We start from the raw sequence: 26734 nt of genomic DNA on the forward strand, positions 1-26734 counted from the left end.
ATGCTTTAGACTAAATAAACCGCTCCAAACATGCTTGTTGTGTTACATCCCAGTATGAAGATACAGAACATACTCATCCTGTTTGTGTGTGTTGTTTTGTTTCAGGGTGATTTATCTACAAGTGAGCATGAACGACGGTCTGTCCTTCATCAGCAGCAACGTTCACATCACCACCACAGAGTGTGTAAGTGGCAGCTGTTTGTCCCCTATGCCTGCATTTAAAGGCACAGTATGCATTTTTTTCTGCTAGGGGTCTCTCAATCAAAATGATGACAACAAAAAGATTGGTTTGAGGATCTTGAGAAGTAGTGTGGGATCATGGGAGTCTTCTTTGTTTAACAACAACCATTGCAGCTGGAGATATTTCTGATGTTACTCAGACGGAAATCTGGTTCACAGACAAGGTCATGTTCTATATTATGTTTAGTCACGTTTGCTGACTTCCTTCCTCACTCTCTGACGTATCATATGACGTTTACCCAGAAGTTTTAGCAACAGAAGACCACAGATTCCCCTGCATACGATTTATTTAAACTGTAGTAGTACTGCAGATAATTTATCATTCAACGTGTGGTTCAGTAGCATCATATCAGTGAGCATCAAATATTCTTCTTTTAGAAATAGTCTCAGAAAAGTCTGCTGGCTAAAACAAATGAAAGGGATTTTCTTTACAGTTCCTTTTGGAGAAATGCAGAAAATCATTCAGTAAAACAGTAAGAAATAAAAATGTAAACTCATTGTACCTGAGTAGATTCAATCTATTGTCTATGCCAGTGTTGTCTCCTCTAATCTGATGATGAATACAGTTTTAAGCAGAGGTGAAAACCTTCCCAGTTGATTACTTAGATGATGACAGTTTGTTTTTGTATTACACAGTTCATGATATTTTATTGTTTAAATAGGCAAATTATGCTATCTAATTAAATAATGTAATTTGAATGTCCAGGTCAGAACTCTGAATTATAAAAAAAAGTTACAGCAAGAAAAGACCATATTATAAATAATTATATTTGGGAAAAGTACAATATAGACTATGTCTGAAAATCACTGAGAATATCTTATAAAGCTCTCAACTTTAAAAACAGAATAATAGATTTCCTCTTGAGATTAAGTATGTTTTTAATATAAGAGGTTTTCCAGGTCTTCTTCTATTGCATGTGGTTTCCACTCCACTTCTCTCTGCTGCTTCAGCCCTCTCCGACCTCATCTCTTTTCCTAGAAGTCTGTTGTTTTGTTCTCTGCAGTCAGTTTCCTCACCCTCTTTATCTCTTTCATCGTCCCTTTCAGTTTTGTTATTTTCCCCTCTTTTTGGGGGAGCCAAACCACAGGGGTTAGTAGTAGCAATCCACCCAAAAAAAGACTGGCTGAACCCTCCTGAGGTGGCAGGAGACAAAAGGTCAGAGAAGCAGGTTCATGACCGTGAGGCTGCCGGTTCACTCTCAACATATAGGTTGTGAGATTGAAAGAGAAACATCCTGTAACAGCCATTTAAACTCTTGTACCTCCCAGGTGTGTATATAGCTGTGTCAGTGTGAGGTAGGGTGGAGCTTCATTCCGTAAAACCGAGATTAAGCAAGATGCAATTTAAGACAATTTAAAGCAATTTAACAAAATAAAAACGTATGTTGGAACATATGGAGCGGAGCCACAGAGGAATCCCACTGAGCAAAAAAGGGTCATGCTCTTTGAAGCTGTTCCCCCTCAGTCCGTGTGACATCACATCGATGAAAATACTGTGAATTTAAAAGGCTGTGTTGTGGTTCGTGATATACAGAGCTCAATTAGACATACCATTGCAATTAGCTGCTTCTCGCCGCTAAACTAAACCATGTAGGCTGAAGTCACACCAGGCTCAAGGAGGCACGACAAGTTGCTTATATGGGATGAGTTGGCCTGGTGCAATAAAGTCTGGATAAGTGGAGAATGAAAACAAACCCCTGCAACGCCCTCCACAAATCCCCCCAAAGTGCTACTTTCAACAGTTTTAGCTTTTGTAGTTAGTCCACAAAATATGCATATAGGCCAAGAAAACACACATATTGTATATGTGGGAATGACAAAACGCAGATGTGGTCACTGTTGAAACTTTTGCCATGTTTGCTGAACCATTACTTCGCAAATTCTGCCTGTCAGCTGTTATAGAAAACTGTGCTGATGGGTACATTTCTAAGATACAGTCATTTGGCTCCCGTGATGGTCTGTCTAAGACGGACCCCACTGCTGAGTTCAGATAAATCCTCCCACGCCTTTGCCACAAGATAGATAGGGGAAAGTCTAACCACATGTGATCCTCATCTGTGGTCTGTAATGGGAACCATGTTTGACTCAAGGACGCCTGCCTGGATTAAAGCGAGCAAAGTAACTGATGGATTCACTTAGGGATCACACGACTTACACGGACCACTGTCATCAGAAAAACAAAAACATGAATATTTATAGTGACAGAACTGACACAGAAAGGGAATCAGAAGGCTTCTCTTGGCCTCCTTTAAAGTCCATCATAGAAGTATGATTATACTTCTTGTTTACCATCATCTTTAAAGGAGACCTAATGTCTAGTACACTGTTCTGTGTGTGTGTACTCTCCAGTTTGACGGCACCATCCTCCTGATCACCCTGCTGGTGTTGTTCCTCCTGCTGGCCCTGCTCTTCATGTGGTGGTTCTGGCCGCTCTGCTGCACTGTGGTAAGAAACTCACACTACATTCAGGAAGTGGACGATTATAAAAAGCAACACTTAAATTACAATTATTTCAAGCTTCAGCGGGTGTCCTCTAAACTCCGAAAGACCAGTGAGCATCTGAGGAGTCCTTACAAAAAGAAAACTGATGTGATTAATGTGTTTGTGAAAAGCTAAATAATGTCATATCTCTTATTTTTCCACAGGTGATCAAAGAGCCTCCTCCTCCACCTCCTCCTGAGCCCGTGAGTCAAAACACAAACATATTTACTCACCAAGTCCGCAGGAAAATGTGTCTGTCTGATACGTATAGTAAAGTTTTTAAAAGCAACAATAATTAATTATTCGTCACAATCAACTAAACACAGGAAGTGTAGTACACTTGATTTATTTGAGTCAGTAGCCGTATGTCCATTAATGTACTTTTTTGCACTTTTTGAAGTAACACATTAGAAAAGGTTGATATAAACTGCAAAATTCGCAAGGAGGAAATAAGTTCAGAAGTTTTGAACACATTCTGACATTTAACATCACTGATCAGCTGTTTCCACCCAAAGAGAAGAAAAAGAAGACAAAGAAAAAGCAGCTGCTGTGTCAGCTGTCAGTGTCTTCCCTGACATTACCATAAGATTCCAACTGCTAGATTAATTCCCACATTCCCTTGTAGATGGCCAAGAAGAAGTCGAGTTCACGACCTCTACTTCATCTACTGTTTATAACAGCCATGCGTTGTGGAATCTGTACCACCAATTTGTGATGAATCTATGCTTTGCATTAAGTAGTTTATTCTCATTTTCTCTGGGGTTTTTTTCTTTAATGTGACATTTCAGAAGTTTGCTGAGAGAGCCACTTAATTAAGATAGACAGACTTACAGCTTGTGTACTCCAAAATACCAGCAATATTGCAAGAATAACTTATCAAAAGTATCAAAAAGAATGTACCTGAAAACTATTTTTTTACATTTCAATAATTAGCAGCAGTTTATACACACATCAAAGGTTTTAAAGGGAACTAATGGATTTTTCCATCATGTATCCTCAGTAAGTAGTATTTGCCAGTGCTTGACACGTTTAAGAGACTTGCAGTGAGTGTTCATGATGAGCAGCCTCTGAATCTTTGAGTTAGAAAATATATGGAAGATTATTATTATTATGATTATTTGTGTTTTAGGAGTCAGATGATGAAGACGGCCTGCCCAAGAAGAAGTGGCCCACTGTGGATGCTTCATATTACGGAGGAAGAGGAATTGGAGGGATCAAGAGGATGGAGGTGACGAGATTACAGAACAAATGATGAAAACCACTTTAGATTAAATTCACTTCTTCTTTTTTGTTGTATATTTATACATTGTGTGCTGTATGTAGGTGCGTTGGGGAGGGAAGGGCTCGACAGAGGAGGGGGCAAAGCTGGAGAAGCCGAAGAACGCTGTGGTGAAAATGCCTGAGCAGGAGTACGAGCCTTTCGAGCCCAAACCTAAGAAATCTCACAACAAGAAGGCGCCGCAGAACCGGAAGTGGTACACGCCCATCCGGGTAAATACACACTCAGGTTCCCTCGGGACCAACAGACAGTGAGGCACTAGGATGTCGCCATTTAGTGGACTTATTCATACAGAACATTTCAGTACATCCTTGCTGCTCTTTAGCAAAACATCAGCTTTTCAGGAACTCAAAAATCCAAAGTGTTTACAGATTGACCGCTGTGCATTTTTGAGTTTCAAATAACTGAGGTTGGAGGAATTTTCTCAAACCCGCAGAGTAGCCTGATAAAAGCACCGCTAGTGGCATTGCTAAGTTTTCACAAGACAGCAGGGAGGAATAAAGTCTCTTCTGGTCATATTTATGTATAATTAGTTGCATAAGCACAAAATTCCACGACTATCACTGTGTATACATAGCCAAAGTAATATAACATATTCTCCAGACAGAGAGACTTCATTAGACTTGGCGTCAGTGCTGTTTGGGCTTTAATCGTACAACACAATACAGCTCTGTGTAGCAACACTGGCCTCTCATACAGTAGTCTACACTGTTATCTGTACACTACCTTACAGCTTTAAAGGCCTTAAAGCAGCACCGCAGTGACTCATAGTGAAACTCTACACTGTTCATACATTACAGTGAGTGTCAGGAAAAGGTGGATTTATACACTGACTAGTCACTGTGTGTTGGGTCCCCAATGCACTTCTTTATTTCTACATTAAAGATCCTTTAATTACTTGTGGTTAGTTTAAGATATGTACTTCCTTCCTCTCAAGAACCTGTCATTGAGGCTCAGGAGTCAGCACTTTTTACTTCCAGTAAATGCATCATGGCAGCAGTATCTCACACCTTATGTAAGGAACGGGAGTTCCCCTCTAAGTTCATGTGTCTTCAATTAATCAGACGTGAACCAAGATTTGACCAAGTGACTAATCAGCACTGCTTCTACCGAGAGGAAGGAACTAATCAGTGGAATCAGCTGCTGTGGTATTTGTTTGGGATTAAAACCTGCAGACTCTCGGCTTCGGAGGAACGCGACCGAGGACCACAGACCAAATGTTTGCTGATACAATAGAATCAGTATTAATAGGATGTATTCAGGATTCAAGTGTGGAAGAGTTTGGTGTCTAGATGTGGCCAGCTGTTTAAAGTCTCCATCTTCTCTGTCCTGTTCAGGGTAAACTGGACGCTATCTGGGCTCTGTTCCGCCGCGGGTACGACCAGGTCTCTCTGATGAGACCCCAGCCTGGGGATCATGTGAGTGTCTCAGCGGTGCACCATGGAAATATTTCATTTCATCAAATACTTTCACCCACACCCTCTCAAATTTATTTCCCCAGTTCTTCTTTTTAGCTCTCTGTTCCTCCCTCCTGGAGTTGTTTATACCTGTGGTGACCCACAGCTGCATCGCCCTCTTCTTTCTTTCACCCTGACTTTCCACTTTCATTCATGCATCACATTTTTCTCAAATCCTTTTTATTGGGTCCATTGTGTACTGGATAAAAGTAACTTCTTTTCTTTTTTGACCAAAATTAAAAGGGATGATATGAAAATTGACATTCCTCTGAGGTGGTACATCAGTAAGAGTGGCAGATAAACCACTCACTTTTGCTAATATTTATCTTTAGGTGGTTGGTGTTGCACCATGTGACAAAACTCTATATCAGTCCTCTGTACTCCTCTGTAAAATGTGAAAACCTGCTTCTTAAAAGAAATGATTCACTGGGATCCCACATTAAGATAGTGATATATTACATTTTGCCAAAAACTTCACTGACTTTACTATATATTATATGATCCTGGAATTTATGATGAATCAGAATGATAATACAGTATATTCAAGTGTGTGATAATCCATCCTTGTGTGGGAATATTTATCTCAGAGCCAAAAAAAATCCTTAAAAATCCAACCTTATGTTTCAAAAACTGGGCCTTTTGTGTTTCGAGCCTAAAAATGCTTCAGTCATCTGTACCCATTACTCATCTTGCCCTCCCTTCCTCCATCTGTCTCTCCGTCTCATTCACTCCTGGTGTTCCTTTGCTGGCGAACACCTCCGTTGGCCCATCTCCATCCTGTTGAGCCAGCCTCGCTCTCACACCTGCTTCACATTAGACACCATAAAACGGATAGAAAGCAGAACCACAGCTCACACTCCTTGTAGCTCGATAGGAGTGTTTTCTGATGTGTTCGTGTGTGTAAGCTGGTAAAAATTCTCTCATCTTCACAGATCAGCCACATGGTTTAGTTTTAATGCCGGAGTCTTTGTATCAGAAAGCCACAGATAAGAGTTTGGTTTGAATGTGGAGAGGAGATGGGAGTTCACAGAGTACAGAGAGCTCTCTAGGGATGTTTTAAACCCCTCTGGCACATTCAGTTAAGTCACTTTTAATGTTTATGTGTTCTGGTGATACCTTATAATTTCCAGCTTCACTGGCCTCAACGGGCACTTTGTAATTCAACGTTAACCATATAGAATATAAACTTCAAGTTCTCCATAGGCTGCTTGGTTTCCAGCCACATTAGTGGCGTGTTTGATGCTAATTAGCCAGTGTTGCTAACATGCTTAAGTAAGATGGTAAACATGATACCTGATACAGGTCAGCATGTTAGCATGTACAACTTCACAGGGTTCTATGTTCCCTAGGTCCTATGTTCACAGGATCCTATGTTCACAGGTTCAGTGTTTTCTAACACACATTAAGCCTGCTACTGTGTTTGTGTCAAACCCCTAACCCTTAGAAAATAGCAACTTGTGAACAAATGACCTTGTCATGTTCCCATTATGTACCATATACATTTGGGAAGCATTGCACCCTGGGAACATAACTGCATCTTGTTCCTTTTCATCTGCTTTTCTTTACTCCCTTTTCCTTGTTTCCTGCCATCACTTATCTGTTCTCTTCTTTTCCAGTTGTTTTCTCCCCTTCCCTTTTCTTCCTACTGCCGACTTTCCCGCTGATCAAGCCCCGTCCCAAGAGCAAGTTAAAATCATGCCTTATTAGCAGAAAATTTCCAATGATCTTTTTTAACGGGAATTCCACATTTAAGAGTGTTTTCTTGGCAGCGCAAACAAGTACAGAGGCAGGATTTGCTTCTAGCTTTCCCTTAGACAAATGAGACGAGGAAAAAGTCACGACTAGCTCACGATTACATCTTTACCAAAGCAAGCTGGCAGTCAGATAAAAAAGATCTCGGATTTGATTTCCTTAGTCAACAAATTTCACTTACCCAGAGCAGCTTTTAGTGATGGCTGCATACCTAATCTCTGCATGACGCAAGCTTTATTTTCTCGAAGAAATCGAGCCTCTCTTTCCACTCAAATGATGTCGCCTCCTCAAGTCATTTGTGGTCTGTAACGAAGCGACAGAAACATCTCCCAGGCCAGCGGGCCGGCTCATTTCCAGGTAGCGTAAGGTTTTATTTCAAAGGGAAAAGAGTGGAAACAAGCACGGGGCACCTATTTCCTTACTTTATGTGTTACCTGAAAAGCTATTTGGTACCACATGCAGTCCCACCCATACCAGAGGAAAGTCTCACTCGCAAAGCTGGAAGACTTTCAAATTAATAGGAACACTCACTCTTCACATGAGGCCAAGTCCGGACTCTTGATTGCTCACTCTGTTGCCATCGTCGATTTTCATCACAACATAGCAACAGCAGCATATCACCCTTGATTCTTGCCAATGATTCCTGATCTCCTCTCCTGTAGTCCCCTTACTACATACACACACTTTTCTTCTCTCCCTTCAATGAACTCACTAACCCCTCTGCATGTTTGCTTAGCATAGGCTCTGTACAGCATCAGTGGCTGCGTGTGTGCGTTTGTGTTTGTTTGTTAATGCATTATGCTTGTGTGTGTGTGTGTGTGTACCGTATATGTATAAACACATTACCACATAAATTGCCTGTGATAGACCACAGTGAACCTCACAAGGATTAAGTTATCTACATTTGAATTTGCAGTTAGGCATTATGAGAGTGTGTGTGTCACCAAACCACATCCATTACGCTGACGTCAGAGTGTACTGTATGAGGGAGAGCTGGTCCACACACACACACACACTCTCTCTCTCTCATAAACACAAGCCTCTCCAGGGAAGAATTTAGCCGGCTAAAGGACATGAGGTAATACCTTACAGTAAGGCAGACAACTGCCAGGGCTGTTTCCACCAACTGACTGACCATGTCTCACACACACACACACACACACACACACACACACACAGACATATACATCTGGTCAGCCTAGACAATTTTATGACCTTGGTAAGACTGCAGACAGTGGAGGAGGTCAGCAAGAAAGAACGAGCAAGCGTGGTTTTCTTTAATCCAGGAAAATGTTCATAGATTCAAACCGCAGCTGGGTGCTAACAGAATGATGTACAGGAAGCCAAGCTGGGCTTAAAATAAAACATCTATGTGGGTATCAAACTGCTTTTGATAAACCTGCAATAAGGTTCACACACCTTGAAAGGCACCTTATGTCTTGTTTAGATAAAGTTCATTAATCTAACAGCAACAACGGGGAGTTATTTGCTCAACAAGCTCGACAAAATACGCTTATTCACATTTTTTTGTCAAGAGTTAGATGAGAACATTGATATCACTCCTGTATCTGTACGCTAAGCTGAAGCTAGCTACTGTCGGCAGCCAGTTAACTTAACTTTGCACAATGACCAGAAACAAGGGACAGAGCTAGCCTGCCTAGCAGCATCTCTAAGGCTCACTATTTATTAAGTTACATCTCGTTTGTTTAATCCAAGTTACATTGATTTTTCATTTCTGCACCTCCGATTTTGTGTGAATGAACAAACAAAATAGTGTCAAAAGAACATTTCCAGCTGAGCTTTTTCATATTTAAACATTAAGAAATTCCCCTTTCTGTACATTTCCCATCAGTAACACTGGAAGCTATTCTGTGGAACTAAATGACAGTTTCTTACACAACTGTGGTTCAACTAGACACCCAGACCAGCTGTAAGCTTTAACAGCAGAAAGAAAAATGTTTCACAATAAATTCTGTGTGGGATTGAAAGCTAGTCTAGTTTAGCATATTTTTGTGTGTTGCACAAAGGAAGCAGTCTCTACACATCTCTCTTTGTGGGTATTTATATGAGGCAAGAAACAATTCTCAAGAATATGAGATCCTCATTCTGGCTTTATCAATGTCTAGGAATGCCAGACTGGATAAGTGGTGACAGACCAGACTGCTGGTCGCTGCTAGATTCTTGTCTTTTTCTACTCTGTTTATTCAACATTTTGTATTTTGCTCGCAGCAGCTAATTTACTTGTCGGGATGATCGGAATGTGTCCCTTGTGGTTGTTTTTAAATTAGATTTTATGCCGAATGTTGCCTCTATGCGGCTGTATGTAAGTGTTAGAGAGGAGTCTGTCTGCGGTAGATGTAGAGAAGAGAGGACAAGAGTGGTCGCTGAAGTAGAGGCCAAAAGTTTAGAGTGGGATGTTGGAGAGTTGCATCAATTCAGTTAGGTTCACTTTTGTTCTTTCTGGTATTGTTTTCTATTTTTATCTCCAAATATCCCCGTTCTCTCTGTCTGACTCTAATTCGATTATGTATTTCTTTTTCTTCTATTATGTTACACTACCATGTAGGTCCAAAATGTGGTCCAGACTCCTTTCAAAGTTGCCTTTGCCTCGCGTTTATTCATTGTTTTTTGCGCTGTAGACATTTTCAGTAGATAAAAAGTTGTCTAAAACAAAAAACTACAACACTTTGTGCAGTATGTGAAGTTCTTTTTAAGTTGGACTGAGCTGTACTCGTTTCTCAGAGCCAACCATGGTCCTGCAGCTCCAATCACTGATACTGGTTATTAACAGATTAACATTACTTCACTCAACTCTGGCTGCCAACCACATGCATCTACAGTGCAGCTCTCAGTTTACTATGGTAACAGCGACCTCTGTGAACTCGGGTGAAGCTAATGCTTCGTGCAATATTTTACGAGTAACGTAGGAGTAAAATGTGATTTCTCCCGTGACAAATTCATGTGTTTTACAGTCTGAGTCACCTTACACTGTTAAAAATCCTCCAACGTTTCACCCCGAAACACACACCGCACCCACACACACACAAACCCACCAGCCCCAGCTGCTAAGCCCAATCCCTCCCTATCTTGTTTTTTCTCCATATGGTCTCTTCATGAAAATGACTGACTGAACTTTGGTAAGCGAGTCGCAGTTCTCGGGACAGAACATTGGACTAACCTGGATCATTCGGAGCGGGGGTGTCAAAGCAGGGATTTAAGTGTAATCTGGAACACCAGCTGGCTGTACACACATGCGCATATACACACATTGTCACTGTCTTCTTAGCCCAGATGTGCGTCAGATTAGACACCTGTGTGTGTTTGGACCTGAAAGTGTCTTCCTGTGTGTACATTTTTACTGTAGATATCAATTATTTTTTCAAAATCAAACCTTTAATGTCATACATATTCAGTACATACTTTCAACTTCTCTTGAAATCCTTTTAAAATCCCTCACTGATTAAAAAATATTATGATTTTTTAACACAATCATTGAAACACTACCACCAGCAAGTCTAAGAGACATGTTAGTGTTCAGCAGGGTTAATGTTTACAATGTACGTCATGCTAACATGGTCATAATGACAACACTAACATGTGGGTGTTTAGCGTGTTTAATGTCCACCACGTTCACCATCCTAGTATAGCGTGCTAGCATGCTAACGTTTGCGAATTGGTACTAAAAGTACCCCTGAGGCTGATGAGAATGTCATTGCTTTTGCAGGTATTTCAATCAAATCAGTCGTAGGTTTGAGCAAAAACTTGTTTTTTTAATCCTCTGTCTCTTTTCTTTCCATCAGGGTCGATGCATCAACTTCACAAGAGTGAAAGAGGAGTCAGCGGCAGCCAAGGCCCAACCTCGCACCCCGATCCACACACCCACACCCCCGCCACCAGACTACCGCCCTGTGACCCGAACCGCGTCCTCATCTCCCACCATGAGCAGCCCTCCTCCCAAATCACCACCATCAGGCCAGCTACCACCAGGGCCACCGCCCGCCCGCACACCCCCGGGGCTACCATGTCCACCGCCATCGCGTCCCCCACCCAGCCTTCGACCCTGAATCACACAGACAAACCCCTCCCGCCCCCTAACGCACCCGCTTTGATATCACAGACTTATCGCTCTGTTGACCAGTTCCTTCAGTTTGAAGGTTGTGGTCCTCGCTGCCACAGATACTCCTGCTATAAGCCAAAGACCAGCAGTATTTTGAGTCCCAGTCCTCCTGTGCTCCTCCTCTTTTATGGGAAAGAGTGTCAAGACAACCTTCAAGTCGTTGTCGTTATCATGCATGTCAAGCATGATAAACTCTGGAGGGAAAAAATGTTGGAATAGAAGGGAAACTTGCAATAAGAACAGAAATTGAATGCTCTCTGTTCCATTTTTTAGGCACAAAGTAAAGAGTGGAACACCCCCCAAAATTGGAAAAAGTCATTTTGTACAGGCCATGACTATCTGCTTGATTTTGACAAGCGGTTTGACTTGACACTCTGTCCCATACCGAGGATGAACGGGGTTATTCGGGGAAAATATTTTACTTATTGTTGGCACGTGTGAGATCAGGGAGGATTGTTGCTGGACAGCAAAGCATGTAGGGACAGGAAGTCCACAGAAGCATTATGCAATGGATGAAATTTCTTTGTTGTCTTTATCAACTACTGAGTTTGGCCATTGTTGTCAAGAGTTAAGGCGAAAAGTAGGTTGTACATGAAAATCTGAGAACTTTGAGAAGAATGGATTGGTTTGTTTGTCCATTGCTGTGAAGGTGAAAGCAATTTCAATTGGTCATGTTGCTAACATATCTGATTTGCTAAAAAAAAAAAAAAGAATTTTGGACATTGTTACATGTTCTCAATGCCAAAATGATTTTTTTCTTCACCTTTTTGTGATGTTTCTTCTATTAGAAAACATGCTGACCCAACAAATTCCAGCCCTGTAACACAAAGTATACAGTTACTCGATTTTGTGGTTCAGTTTTTGTACCATTCAGTGACAGGGAAGTGTACAGACGTCATGTGGAAGGTATGTTTTTACAATATGTGTTTGAGATGTGTTTTTGAATGTTATGTTGGTCGATATCTTTGAGGCTTTGGATTTTGTCCTTAACCACCCTTTTCATGTAGTTGAATTTAGAGTACAGCAATATACGTATATTTTTTTGTTTTATTTTTTTGTTTTGGTATCTGCGCACATAGACTGTTGGGCAACTTTTTTTTTTGGACATGGAAACGTATGAAATCAAGCAACCAGAAATCAGGTTAACGTCTCTCCTCACATTTGTTTTTTTATACACAATCCTCATACTGTACTTTGATACCAATATGTGTGTTTTATGTCTTCAGTTTATCATCACCTGTCACATTGCAACTGCAGGGCAGTTCAAAGAGCATCTAATTTATTTTACTCCCCGAGAGAAATAGAGGAGAGTACTTGAATATCGACAAGGTGTCCAACCGCCAAGACGGACACTGTGCGCAGAATTTAGACACACAACAGCTAGCCAGTTAAAAGTCATATATGGCTTACCAGTGTTTGTCAACCTCTCAGCTACACTGAAAAACATTTGAAACTAAAAGCGATCCAGGTACATTTAATGCTCGGTAATTAAAAAACATAAAATATATTTTTTATATATATATTTGTGTGTTTTATGTGATCCAAAGCTCCTTGCTAGCAGCTGAAAAGATGCTGTTAGCAACGCTAGCAATGACTAGAAACGAAAACAACTTTGAGATTTTAACTTCAGGGTGTAGAAAAGAGGTTGAAAAATGCTGGTATTCCTTTTATATCCAGTGCCTTCTGGAATTTTCTTCTTGTTTGATTTTTTTATACTTTCAGTTTGATGTACGTCATTCAGTTATGTCGTGTACCGTTGTGTTACTACAAGCATTCAGAATCGGTCTCAGTGCCTTGAAGCTGCACTAAAAGAAAAAGGTGCATATGTTGTGTCCAAGATTAACTTCATATTTCACCAAAAATGTCTTTTAATTTGCCTTAAAAATCACAACACAGCTCAGTTGAGGTAGAACATGTTTTTGTGACAAGGTACTACCTCAAATGTCGCAATCATCAAATGGCAATAATTGTACTGCTTTGTTATAATTACCATAAAGAAATTGGACGTAAATATTACAATTATGCTTTGCTCGCAATTTCTAGCATCTTTTTTGACCACATTTCTCATGCTGGTGATGGACTTGTGTTAACGATAATTGTACTTAACTACACCAGATCTCATTTATATGGCAAAGTGTTGCACCTGTCACACATTGGATTTGAGGCAACATGCCCGTTTGTTTAGCGGTGGTACCTTTAAGGTGAGACAACTAGGAATTAGATTTTTCCTTAGAAAAGTCAACTGTTTACAGATTCTTTAACCCAGCAACACAATGATATTGTACTACACCCTAATTTTCCTGCACCATCAAATTGCACCTTTGTGTCACTTCCTCCCTTTGCTCATCCAATGTTGCCGAGAGAATGAAGTTCTCTGAGGAATAAAACTAAAGCAGATCTCATCACCTCATCGGATTTATCAATGACGCCTTGATAGTGAATGTTAATATCGAATTTGTCACATCATTACACATTTAGATAGAAACACAAAGTATAATTACTTTTGACTCAGCATTTCCTTGTTTTCTATCTCTGCTCTGATGAAAATGCAAACAAATGTGGCCTGTAGATGTTCCACTGATTGCTCAGATTGCTGAACCTCTTAGGTTTCAAAGAATTACTGTTTGACACACTTAAGACGTTTTTGTTTTGTGTGTTAATTCGGTTGACCCCTAAGAAAGAATGAATGCGGCATTGATGCAGGATCAGTGTTTGGAGGGGAGCCGCTGCAGTGGCCTTCATTCCTAGTCAAGATGAGATACAATATGTTATGTTATGTGTTTTTTACACGTATAAACAGCAGTACTGAAGCAAATATGAAAGACGTATATGATTTTCTCTTGTTGGTTGACATGACTTTTTTTTTAAACATTATCAATAAAGGTTGACTTCCAAGCTTCATCTAGAGAGTCTCTGTGTGTGATTTCTGCTTGGTACCATGTGTAATACAGGAGTCAGTGTCTCGCCTGTCTAATATCCCTTTTGCAGCTCCACCCTTGCAGGTTTGGACAGTGAATAACTGTACCATTCATAGTTAGCCCTGTACATACCCACACATTCATTTTGACAGTAGGACCCTGGAACTGGACCCATGGCACGTCAGAATGTCTGCTGTGAAAGAGGCAGACATTCTGCACTCACAATCATATCTATTGTTTACATAGCTAAATCCACAAGAATGTTCACTGGGACACTAATAACTGGACTTAATCCAATTAGGGCAAATGCAGAAACTTACATATAATCTTTTAAGTTCATAGAGGGTTTATCAAGTTCATAAGCAGACTACAAATACTAACAAAAGATGTTGGGGCATTAAATGTGATAAATAATGTCAGAGTCTGACAGCAGTAAGATGTTTGCTCCTTCATGTTTAAAGCTGCACACTTCAAATTCTTTATATCAACAAGGAATCAAATGTCTGTTTGTAATGTGAAAGGTGTCACTCATGGTGACAGACCCACAAAAAACTCTGCAGTTCCTCTCAGATCTACTGAGCATTTTAGCATCTTTCAACCTTTTGTTTTGGTTTCTGGGCCGCACCTTACATTTTGGGTTCACTCTCACCGTTCTCATCAGCAGCATTTTCGGCTACAGCAGGAAGATTTTTTTTTTGTGAAAGGCTCTGATAAACCCACAGTACACAAGTTGCCTAGCGTCAACGTTGGACATATAAAGTTAGCGACTAAATGGTGAACACAGTGGAGCATTGAGTAGCTAAAAAACCTTTTCCTTCAGAAGTTGGTGGAGACAAAAACAAACCTAAAATGAGAGGTACCGTTGGACTTAACATTAATGCTACCTTATGCCAGCTCAGTGTTTGCTATCAATAGTTAAACTTCAAAGTTGATAATATGCAGTGTTCAGTTCACAGTTCAGCTTGTTCCTGTTGCCCATAAGTGGCCAAAAAGTTATCATAGGTTTAAACGCACAATATGTCATTTCTGACACTAGGGCTGTTCAGCTGCTCAGAGCTATCCCTCGGCAGGGAAGAAAGTCCAGTGCAGAGCCACATCTTCTGGAGGAATAAACACCCAGAGTTTGCCAACATGAAGAGCACTTTGAGATTACTTTCTAACTTTTGGGATTGAAAAATGTATTTATCTTCACTCCCATTTATCAACCTGAAGTGACTGACCTCAGAGCATGACGTTGCTTGCTTGCTTACTGCTGATGTACAGTAAAGTAATCTGGCTGTTTAGAGTGGGGGAAAAATACATGTGAGCCCTTAAACTCATGGATTTCTCTTGGTTTGAACATTATTGAAACATCTGGGATAATATACGTACACAACTCAACAAATTGTATAACAAAGGCCTGGTAGTTTTTAGATATTACAAGGCAGAAATCTTAGATTATATCTATAACTGTGTACTTGAGTAACCCGAGACAAGACAAGTAAAAACTGAATCCTTTCAAAGTTAAAGTGAGACACAGACAGTTTAAGTTTCATTCACTTCCTCCCAGCTAGCCTGTTATGGATGAGAGAACCAGAAAAGTGCTCTCCCTGTGGAGGATTTTTCCTCATCCTTTAATCCCCTTGAGGCTTCTTTTTCTGTTGGACGGAACGGTGCTTTCCAGTGAATTTCCCCAAATACTTCTTTCCACTGCCGTGCTGGGTTCACCACTGGCCACCTTCCGGTCACGAGCTTAACTGTAACCTTTCGACCTCTACCTCCCAAATCGTCAAAAAAGACAGCAATGAGGTAGGAAATCACGTCACCGTTGGACCTAAAAGCAAGCGTGGTGAAGTGTATCCGAGCGCCTCCCCCCCCCCTCCTCTGTAGCCGACAATCAAGGTGTCGCACATGTAACCTAATGTATATAAAAACACAAACTGCGACGGAGGAGTGTTCGAAATCTGTCTCTCTGGTCAGTTATGAATTTAATACAGTCAGAGTAGCCCTCATGAGCAGTTCCAGCTGGGTAATTACTGAGGAGTCTGCGTTTTTTCCCCCCGCTGCATGCAGAGGAGGAGAAGGATGTGGGATGTTGGAGGGGTGGGCTGAATCAGAAAAATGGAGAAAGAATGGAGAAAATGAGGCAGACGGTCCTGAACGAGGCAGAAAGACAGAAAAACAGCATCACATCCACCAACCCCTCCTCTCCTCCTTCATGAATTTTAGTATTATCTGAGTGTATTTTTACACAATGCTCCTGAGAGACGAACACTGTATTCACTGTAGCACAAAAACACACATCCTGTTTGTTCATAGCTGCAGCTCTCTGAAGTGGCATTCTTTGACCGTGACACCATAATGACCTGAAATTATTATGTTGATCACGGAGAGAGATGTCTGTCACAGTGTGTTTGCATGGTTGCCAGGGGTTACCGAAAAAAGACGCGGTGCAACAAATTCAAATTACATAAGCGCAGAGGTCAGGCTTCGTTAAGTCGCAAATTGCGGGGCATAAAGATTAAAAGCTTTAGTTTTGAGGTCAAATACTTACACGGAGATACAGTCTGATATCCTCCACCGGTATAAACCCATGGAAATACAGCCTCATGATGATGTCTTTGTTACTGGCTGCTTCCAAATGGAGGATTTTTTTAGTGCCAGTGTATCCAGGCCACACATTGAACCACTTTAAGTTTGTAGCTGCCCATCACATTCTTGCTGGGCTCTTATGAAAATGTGTTGAACAACATGGCGTGCAATCGTCCATTCACACTCTCCGACACCACTGACGTTTGAGATGGATCATTTGAAAGGACAGCGTTGGGGGTAACTTGTTACAAAGTAATCCGTTAAAGTACTCGGATTACTTTTTTGTTGTAACGAGTTACGTAAATCGTTAGTTCTGCAATAGTCAGTTTTTCATAAAAGCAATGCGTTACTGGAAAAAACTGCTGTCGTCACGAAAATAAAATAAAATCCCTGGAGCGCTTGCTCTGTTTCTGTTTCTCTCCTGCTGCTCAGCAGGCGGCTGCGTGCCAGCAGAAGGTAAACCTGCAGTTGTGCCAGTGTTATGCGTAGCTAGCTACTCAATGTAGTGAGGTGGCAGAGAGAACAGCATTAACTTTGTGAAAATAATCACATTATTTTGAATTTTTGGGCGAGGACAATATCACAGTGAAATGCAAGTTTAATCATTTGTATGCATGTATGTGTTTTTTTTTTAAAAAAGCCCATGCACTTTCAACACATTTGTGCTTTTATCGTTAGCGTCAAAAAGTATTAAGAATGTTCCCGAGATCACTGCCAAGTCTTTGAAGCTTGTCCTGAAGATAGAAAGTGGAGCAGGAACAGGTTGCCACTAAAGTTAATGACACATAAGAGCGTTTTACCGATTGACCCATTTTCAGTGCAAGACTTTAGAAATAGAAATCTGAACAAACCATATCTCCTGCATTTCACTTTCAAGTATAGGTTTGTCCTCAATAGAGAAAATTGCACATGAAAAGAGTATTTTGATTTCAGCTTATCGATTACTAGACAAGTCATGGATCCCCTCAACCTTGTCCAAAACCAATCCCCAGTTCATTCATTCATCATCCCTATATACTGTAAAAGTCACTTAAAAGTATCATCTTTGGTGAGCAACACATTGAGTTTTTGGACACTAAATGAATGAATTAATAATCAGAATTTGTATGCAAATGTATGTAAGAAACAGGTACCCTTCTCTCCAGGGCGACTGACAATTGTTTAAATATTCGTCCTCCTCTCCATGTCTCTGGCCGTCTCTCACTCACTGAGGAGGACGAGGGGCAACAGAACAGAACAGACTGCACACTGTACAGCGCCAGAAACAGGTTCTGACAACTGAAAGGGGAAAAAGTGTGAAAAATGGTAAGAAATAGTCAGAAATAAAGGAGAATTGTGACCCGGGGGGAAACTGGAAGAGGGCAATGAAAAACTGCAGTCTCCTGGGGAAATCGGGAGGGTTGGCAAGTATGCATATCATGACACTACTTCTGTTGTTCCACTGTGACATTTTTTGAGGCGGACTTCGAACACTTAAAATAAAATGGTAAAATATGTAGCACTACAAAGTCAATGAGAGGGGGGGGTCACAGCTTTTGTCTCTGAGTCCTGTCGAGTTATGTGGAGGAATGATAGATTGGAGGCTTTCTTCTATTTCTGTGCTGGTATTTACTGTCTGAATAAGAACAGATGTGCACTTGTCAGTAATACAGTCAGCTAGCCGCGGTCAGCAGAAACATAGCATGCTGCAAAAGGTCAATAAGTTACTTTAGCACAGATCCTAGCTAGCTAGTTAGCATGAGTGTAAGATTGGATGATATATGACAAATTAAGCACTTTAAAATGTATTACATCCACTTGTAGGGTCACTACGCAAGCATCTACATACAGACAACTGTGAAAGCAACACATTGCTGTAGTTAGCAAGGCTACATTTGGCTACAGAGTTAGTGTGTTCACTTTTTTGGCAACTGGAATCACTTGTTGTACAATCCAGCTGGGCTTTCCTTCAAATGTAGCCAAAGCTCTGAGTTTAGCCAAATTTCAAGAAAATAATGTAAAAAAATATACATGTACATAATATGCAAAAGACTCACTACCATTATGGGAATATTAGAAGTTTGTTCACCAAGAGAAACAGCATGTTGCGCTAACTTTTTAATAAGGTGCCACGCCTTTGCACTGTGTTGCATTTTGCTTTGATTGATACACAAACTTTTCCAGCTCACTGTAAAGATTTTGCGATATATTTTTTTTATTTCCTTTGTTTCCACTCATGTTTTTTTGAAAATGCACATAAAAACTGGCCATCTACTTTTACACCTATTAGCTAGTTTGTTAGCAAACGCTTTGTCCATGCTAGCAAGTGAGTATTTGGTGTTGTTAAGATGGTAACTGTGTCACACAGACCACCCTCACAAATCAACCTTGTCAGAATGGCTTGCTTCAGAGTAGAGAGTCGTGACAGAGCCGGACCTTCTGGAGGAATAAGCACCCACAACAGATTCGTTAACTTTGACTATCGCTATAAGTTTAATAGAGTGTAAAGAAGGTAAAGCACAAACTTCAGAAATAAAATGTTATCATTACAGGCTGTCATTATACTTAATGCAATACAGTTACATGGGCAGAAATGAGTATAGAGTCACACTGTACTGTCTAAGAGGCCATGTTGAAGCTACACTCGTTGACCTGGATAAAAAAACAAAGGACGGCAGGCTGTGAATTTTTAACAAACAAACAAACGTCTGGGTGCACAGGATTTTAAGTAGATTTATTAAATGGTTCTGCAGCCACATCACAACAGTGATTTGAAGGCAGCGCGTTGTTTCTAGTCTGGTTCACAGATATTTCAGACAATATTTGTGGGAAGTAAATTCCTCCGTTAACCACCATCATGAAGCAGGCGGGGCTGAAGGCCAATTTGTGCAGAGCCTCCGTAAAGCATAGCATTATATAAAGACTATAACAGTATACAGACTTATACAAATGAGAGGTGGAGGAGTTTTTGCTGTGAGATTATGATTGTTACCGAATGGCCCTGAAGGCAACTGCATCATTTATAGTAGCTGACATGTTTACTGCTGCTTGGTTTTCTCTCTCTGTAATATTCCCGTCTTTCTGACGTCCTTCCTCTTTTCCTTTCTTTTGTTTTTCTTTCTTTCTTTCTTTCTTTCTGTCTTTCTTTCTTTCTTTCTCTTTCTCTCTTTCCTTTCCTCTCTCTCTATGCTGAAGAAAACCGAGGCCCATAGGAATGTGCTGATGGCTGAGTGTTTCATCTTGGTCTCACATTACCGCCCAGACTGAACCTCACTGACCCAACACACACACACACACGCACACACTCACACACACACACACACACTCACACACACACACACACACAGATGCTGGTATTTGTCATTGTGCCTGTATTTTGATGCCCCCGGTATCCAGGGAAACTGGTGTGAGTGCAAACAGCCGGCTGGAAAGATGGAAAGCTGTCCTGTAAGCACAGTGGTGGTTTTTTCGCAGTTAAATCTGAGTTTATACGACCGTATTCACTGTTTCTGACCATCTATAAGCTGCTACACGGGGAAAACTTGTAATGCTTTCTTGGCTCTGCATCTTCAAATTATTTTTAAAACTGTAATCCAATACAGGCCAGAGACAGGTTAATTTGACCGACGCTTCAGAGGTGCCGCTTGCATCCAATGTATGTTGTATGTAAATTGTCTAATTACTGTAATGTACTGACGCTATTTCAATGAAAATATATTGTACTGATTATTTTTAATTTAATATGAAGGGCACTTTTCCCAAACTGAAAGAGATTTTGTTGATCAAAATAAACTTGGATTTATTCTCTAAATAAATTTGTCTTCCAGTTATCTTGATGAGGATTTTACATGATGCCTTTTTGCAAATTATGCGCTGCTCACCTACTAAATGTTTGGATATTTTACTATATTGGATCTTGGACATGCACACTATGATCTTTTCTCGAATGTCCTGCAGCTTGACTCTTTTTTTAACACACAATATGAATTTTTTGCCACTAAGGGTCTCTTTATTAAAACAAAACAAAAGATGTTTGCCGAGTGTTTTGTGGGGAGGGCAGGGCCGCTGCAGCTGTTCAAAGCTGGTCAGCTCTGGAGGAGAGAGCCAAGTGCAGAGCCAGAGCTTCTGGAGGAATAAACACCCAGAGTCATAACGCATTCTGCTCCGATGCGCAACCATTTACAGATGGGAGGAGCGCTCAGAGATTACCTATTAACTTAAGTAGAAAGTGGATTTTCACTTCACTCCTGTTTAGCAACCTGACTGCAGCAGTGATTCACGAAGGTAACCGCCATGGCCTGGTGTTTATGTTCTGTAATGTTGATTGCCGCTTGGAGCTGGAAGAGGTACAGTAATATACTTTAATTCATAAATGTAATATTACAGAAAGGGGAAGGGAAAATGAAGAGAGAGAACCAGAGTCTCTGGTGAGTGCTGAGTTCAGTGATTGGCCTGAATTCAAACACACAGATACACACACCCTCAAGTGTTGTTGCTTGCTAGCTTATTGCTAACATATGGTCAAGTAATCTGGCTGATTGGGGCGAATAAACACCTCCTCCGCTGGTGTTGAACACTGTTAAACAACCACTATTGCTGATAATAATCTTCCTGATGTGTGAACATTGTTGGAAACATTTGGGATAATGTAAGTACACAACTCAACAAAATGTAAACACAGGTACTGCTGTTTTTAGCATTTTAATGCGGGATAGTTACATATTATATCTTTAAGAGTAAGTGTACAGGAGTCTTTCCTGAACTGTTGAGTTGCACTAATCAATATTTGATATCAAAATCTAGCAGCGAGACTCCAAACAACAACTGAGAAAATGGAACACATTACTCCTGCCTGTTTGTTTTAGGATTGATTTTAAAATTTGACTTATTACTTTTAAAGCCCTTCATGGCCTGGCCCCAGAATATATATCAGAACTGCTGTCCCCTTACCAACATGTGCGCAGCCTAAGATCCTCAGACAGGAACCTGCTGGCTGTTCCCAGCTCACGCTTCAAGACAAGGAGAACAGCTCGGCTGTGGAACGACCTGCCTGAGAAACTACAGCTGGCTACATCAACGTTTTCTTTTAAATCACTTTATATGACTTATTTTTATCGATAGGATCTCCTATAAAGGCATGTTTAGGTTTATTTTTTCTTAAGTCTTGCATGGCTCTATTTCATTATTATTATTGTGTTTTTGTGTAGCACTTTATAATGTAGCTTTTGATAAGTGCTCTACAAATAAACTTATTATCATCATATCATTATTATTATTACCATTCAAGCGTGATCAACCCGCAGGCAATTATGACCTCTTATCAACATTTCCCCTCAGAGCTGCATTGAACATTTTAGTCTCTTTCAGCCCATTGTTTTAATTTCACAGCCCAAGACTTTTCCCACATCAGTCATATGAATGGTACTGAAAGGTTCGACATTGATAACACTGGCCAATTAAGTTTAGCCGCTCATGGCTCCCAATAAATCTTTCAGGAAAAATGAGTGACACTCCAAGTTATCGAATCTGAACTTTATTGATTTCACATGATTTGTGGTCGGGGTTGGGGTCAGGGTTGAGTGTGGTTTGACACATCTCATGCTGAAAACAGAGATTTCCACAGAATTCGAACCACCTGGCTGTGAACTCCACACCAAAACATTTGGTGCTTTTCAGTAATTTTCCAACACCGATGCAGTTGTGGACTTTGGAAAACCCCGACTGCTTCAGAGTCCGACTGAACCTTCCACCGTGGATTATTACTGACTCACATTACTGTAAACAGTGCCTGTGTGTCTGTGTGTGTGAATGGTGGGTTTACATAATTGTACACTTCCCTTGGGTTTTGTCATTTGTTTCACTTTGAAATGTAATTTCACATTCGCTTTTGTTCTTTGTTTTTCTCCATAAATTCTCGGTTTTGTTTAAATGTTTAATTCCTCTGTGGAGTCATGCTGTTTTATGTAACACTGTGTTTGTATGTATCACTGCATTGATAATTTATTGTCATTTGTCCAGGCCCATGCTTATGTCACACAGTAGCAGTCGGCAAAATGCTAAATTGGTACAATAAGTCTCTATAAGTATCTATCTTATTTTCAGTTGCATCACACTGTTTTTGCAAGCAACGATGCTTCATCTGCAACCCCACACATAATCCTCTGAACAGCACAATTTACAAGTGAGAGAGTCAGAAACAAAGATGAAAAAATAAAGAAACACTTCCAAAAGCAACAACACAGACGTGACAATTACAGACATGGGTCCAATCAGACTTGATGCCATGCAATTTCCTCATCTTATGAGGATGCACAAACAGTGTCATTATGAGGCAGAGATGTAGACAACAGTTTAGTGGTTGGTTTGTTTTGAATGTGTATGTGTGTGCATGTATGCTGAGATCTGTGCTCTTTGTGTTTTATTGGAAGGAAATTCAGTAATGTGACCATGTTGATGGGTTTTGGTGAATTAAATTACACAAAACTATATTTCCAAAACACTTTCGGCACGACAGCTTTGTTTACTTGTCTGTTCATCGCAAACAAGATGTCAGATCCTGCTTGTCAGATTCTCTGGAAGTTTGAGGGAATTGACCGTGTACTCAGGCCCTCCTCTAAACGGTGGGTGTCCGCTTGTAGCTGGGAAACCCAACTAGACACCTTTGGATTTTGTCTACCAATTGTCTACCTTTGGATTTTTCCACGTGTCGAAGCGGTTGTCAGAGAAACACGCACAAGCATGCCTTGCTGACTAGCTTCATCACCCTGAAGTTAACATTTTTATCACGTCTTACTCCATATCTCACCTATGTGCCGGTATCAGGCCCAACAATGGCAAAAAAAAAGTCATTTTGTAGACATTTTTATTTTAGAGTTTATAAGTTCCTGGATAATGATAAAAAAACATGTTGATGACTCATCCTGCGTGTACTAAAATTCCATCCAATAACACTCACAGATAACTTACAAAAAACATAGTTTAATCACTTAAAAACACAACTTTAGAAATGTATTCACTGATTGGGGTGAAACCGGAGTATTTTCTGCTGTCCTCCGGCTGCTCTGCCTCAACTCTGGACAGTTAGCTGATAGCTGGACAGTAGCTGCTGAGGCCTGAGGCCGTACGCAGCCTCCGACAACGTTAAAGGCCAGTTACAGCACAGAGGCGATTTACAGACTTTCTTGTTGTACTTAAACCATTAGCTTTGTCCCTAAAGTGATCGCTAAATGCTGCTAAATGTAGCTGCCGTTAGCTAGTTGGCGGTATTTGCTGACCCAGCAAACCACCGTGGTGCTGTGTTCCCTGTCGTCACACTTGCCTCCGTCTTCTCTGAGGCTGTGTTGTTCCGTCCTGGTCCGGCTGTGTTCACTGGGAGCGGTCAGAGTGGAGTCGGCTGACTGCTAGCTCTATGGTGCTATTGGCTACTGTGAACACCAACTGATATCTGCAACGGGTCTGTCCCTATCTGCTTGTTTATACAGGAAACACGCAACTATGCTAACACAAATAGCACTAGCCCTTTCATGGAAACTTTAATAGTAACCTAGCATAGCGTTTCTTTCAAAGCCTAGCTACCACAAGTTTCCTAGGGAGATCCCTGGGGAAAGAATTATGGGTGATAGTATCATTAGTATCATAATAACTGACGCCCCGGCGGTACTTAAGGCGTGTAGTGTTCATAGTATTCACTGGATATAGTTGCAAACCTCGATCTTCATGAATGAATAATGGGCTGCACCAGTCGCTTCAAGAAAGAGGATTAGCATCCTCATGTTAGCATGAAAAGTTCCTGTTTTGTGACTGGATGCACCTTTAATTCAGGCAAGGTATCATGGGGGCTAGGAATAAGGTGGATAAAGGGTTACAAGTTAGAAAAAGCCCCAAGAAGGACTGATTTATGTGAGAGCTGTGATGCTAGTTTATCAGTTTAGGCTGACCACATCCATTATATCGTAAAATGCAACCCTGCATTTCACGGTTATGGTTCCTTTTTTTAAACAATCTGTCAACTCGCAGATTTCAGTAAATCTACAGCTGATTAAATCTGCTAGTCAATTTTGATGTCAAAATCTATGGTTGTAAGGTTTTGTTTACATCTGTGTGAAATCTGGGACCCATCATTACAAAATTTTCTAAGAATTTCATGCAGTTAATTGGCCAATCACAATCACGTTATTTGTACAGAACAAAGGTCAGTTCTTAGAAGTTGCAAACAAAGAGACACATGACTGCTGTTAAAAGAAAAAAAAAGTTAGAAAAATAAATAAATACACCCCGACACTGTTGTTATCATGTTGCTCTGTGGGCGTTAATGGAGCAGCAACCGGTCAAAAATGTTTTTAAAAAAAAAAGTGAAGCAGCCACAGTGCCAGCTCTGCTTTGCTCAGCACTGAAAGGAATTACAGTTCTGTGATGCAAACGTGGCACCAGGAGCTGCCCTCGACAGCCCCCACCTCCACACACACACACACACACACACACACACACATCCCCCTCCTCTCTGCTTCCTCCCTTTTCCTGCCAAAGCCAACGCGACCACTCAGGCCCCAGGGGCAACTTGTGTGGCACAGGATCCCCTCCCCTCCCCACCTCCACTTCTTCATCTTCTCCTCCCTCACATCTACTCAGTAAAGCAGAGTCTTACATATGTAGCTCCTTATCTATTTCCATTGCAGCTCATGTCACAACCTTTGATATCGTCCGTAGTACCGTAATAATTCTACTAAATAACTTCTCTGTAAATCGGCTCCCTGCAGCACCACACTGGTAAAACAACACGTTCTCTCATTCTATCTGTGTTCCTGACTGATGATTAACGAGACTCTTTTGTGAGGAGACATTGAAAGTCATCAAGGGGAAGTTTACTTTGACCTAGACTGTCTCCAGTAAGCATTAGTGTACCTTAAACTTTTATTACTGTGCAACCCCCCCGACCAGGAAGCGGGAAGAACAAGAAAGATAAACAGAGATCACAGCTTGTTCCAAGACTCACACACACACACACACACACATCCACACACATATGGAGCTGGTTCGCAGGGATCAAGAGATGTAAGAATGAGCTGGTATAAAGGTAAGTTTAAAGGGAGAGTTTAGAAACAAGCAGTACACAGAGGTAAAGCTGAAGCTCAATCAAAACATGAAAAATAATGTCACATTGTGCTGTCAAAAGCTGTTTCTTAAGCGTATTTTACTGTTTTTGAAGGTCAGATCTGGTCTTTTTCTTTTCTGTTTGTTTATCTCACTCACTGTACTGTATGTGATACAGGACAGCCAACAAGCTGGTGGCATTCTAATAGTTAAAGGCACATTATGTAAGAATTAGCCACTTGTCAAATTCATACTTACAACAAATAGGGGGCAGCATATCACCAGAGTAACCGCTGACTGCTGCTAACTATAGGCACCGTTAGCTAGTTAGCTGTGCAGCTAGTGGGTCAGGCTGGGAGCTCGCGGACCAGGGGAGTGTTAGGGTTTAGGGTTTGCATACAGGGGATTTGTGGACCATGTGTTTCTTTTTTTATAAAAAATAAAGAAATTCCAGTCTAAACAGTTTGTTTCACCACAGATAACTAAAAGTACACAAAGAATTGTAGATGATGCACTCATATTCAAGCCTTAATATTTCAATGTGATAATAAGTGAGCACATCGCACCATGAAAGTGGAATTAGGGATTGACAAAGTTATGGTAAACATGCCAACACCAAGGCTGTTGAGGGGCCCAACATTTTGTCCAGTAATTCTAGTTAGTCATTTTTGTTTTGTTGGTTTTTTGTTTTGTTTTTTTACAGTAGGCTAAATCTCCCTAAAACAGTGATTATCCTCTCTTCAGCAAAAATAAAGAAATAAATAAACCTCCCCCTTTTCTGACCCCTACTCCCTGCCTCATAATTTTTGTACAGCCCCAAACTCAGACTTCTCTAGCTGTAATACCCACA

The 26734-nt window shown here is 40.8% G+C and overlaps 1 protein-coding gene across 1 annotated transcript in view; it reads left to right on the forward strand.

The window, feature by feature from the left end:
* antxr1c (ANTXR cell adhesion molecule 1c) overlaps positions 1 to 14227 on the forward strand; it is a 41361-nt gene extending 27134 nt beyond the window's left edge. Inside the window, exons 12-18 of the mRNA XM_073490009.1 lie at positions 106 to 184; positions 2590 to 2685; positions 2886 to 2924; positions 3851 to 3949; positions 4045 to 4212; positions 5338 to 5418; positions 11010 to 14227. Of these exons, the coding sequence (XP_073346110.1) occupies positions 106 to 184; positions 2590 to 2685; positions 2886 to 2924; positions 3851 to 3949; positions 4045 to 4212; positions 5338 to 5418; positions 11010 to 11273 (826 nt within the window). The 3' untranslated portion in view covers positions 11274 to 14227. The remainder of the gene's footprint in view (positions 1 to 105; positions 185 to 2589; positions 2686 to 2885; positions 2925 to 3850; positions 3950 to 4044; positions 4213 to 5337; positions 5419 to 11009) is intronic.
* Positions 14228 to 26734: the final 12507 nt, after the last annotated feature.

Source organism: Pagrus major, chromosome 20 (genome assembly GCF_040436345.1).
Source record: "Pagrus major chromosome 20, Pma_NU_1.0".
NCBI lineage: Eukaryota > Metazoa > Chordata > Actinopteri > Spariformes > Sparidae > Pagrus > Pagrus major.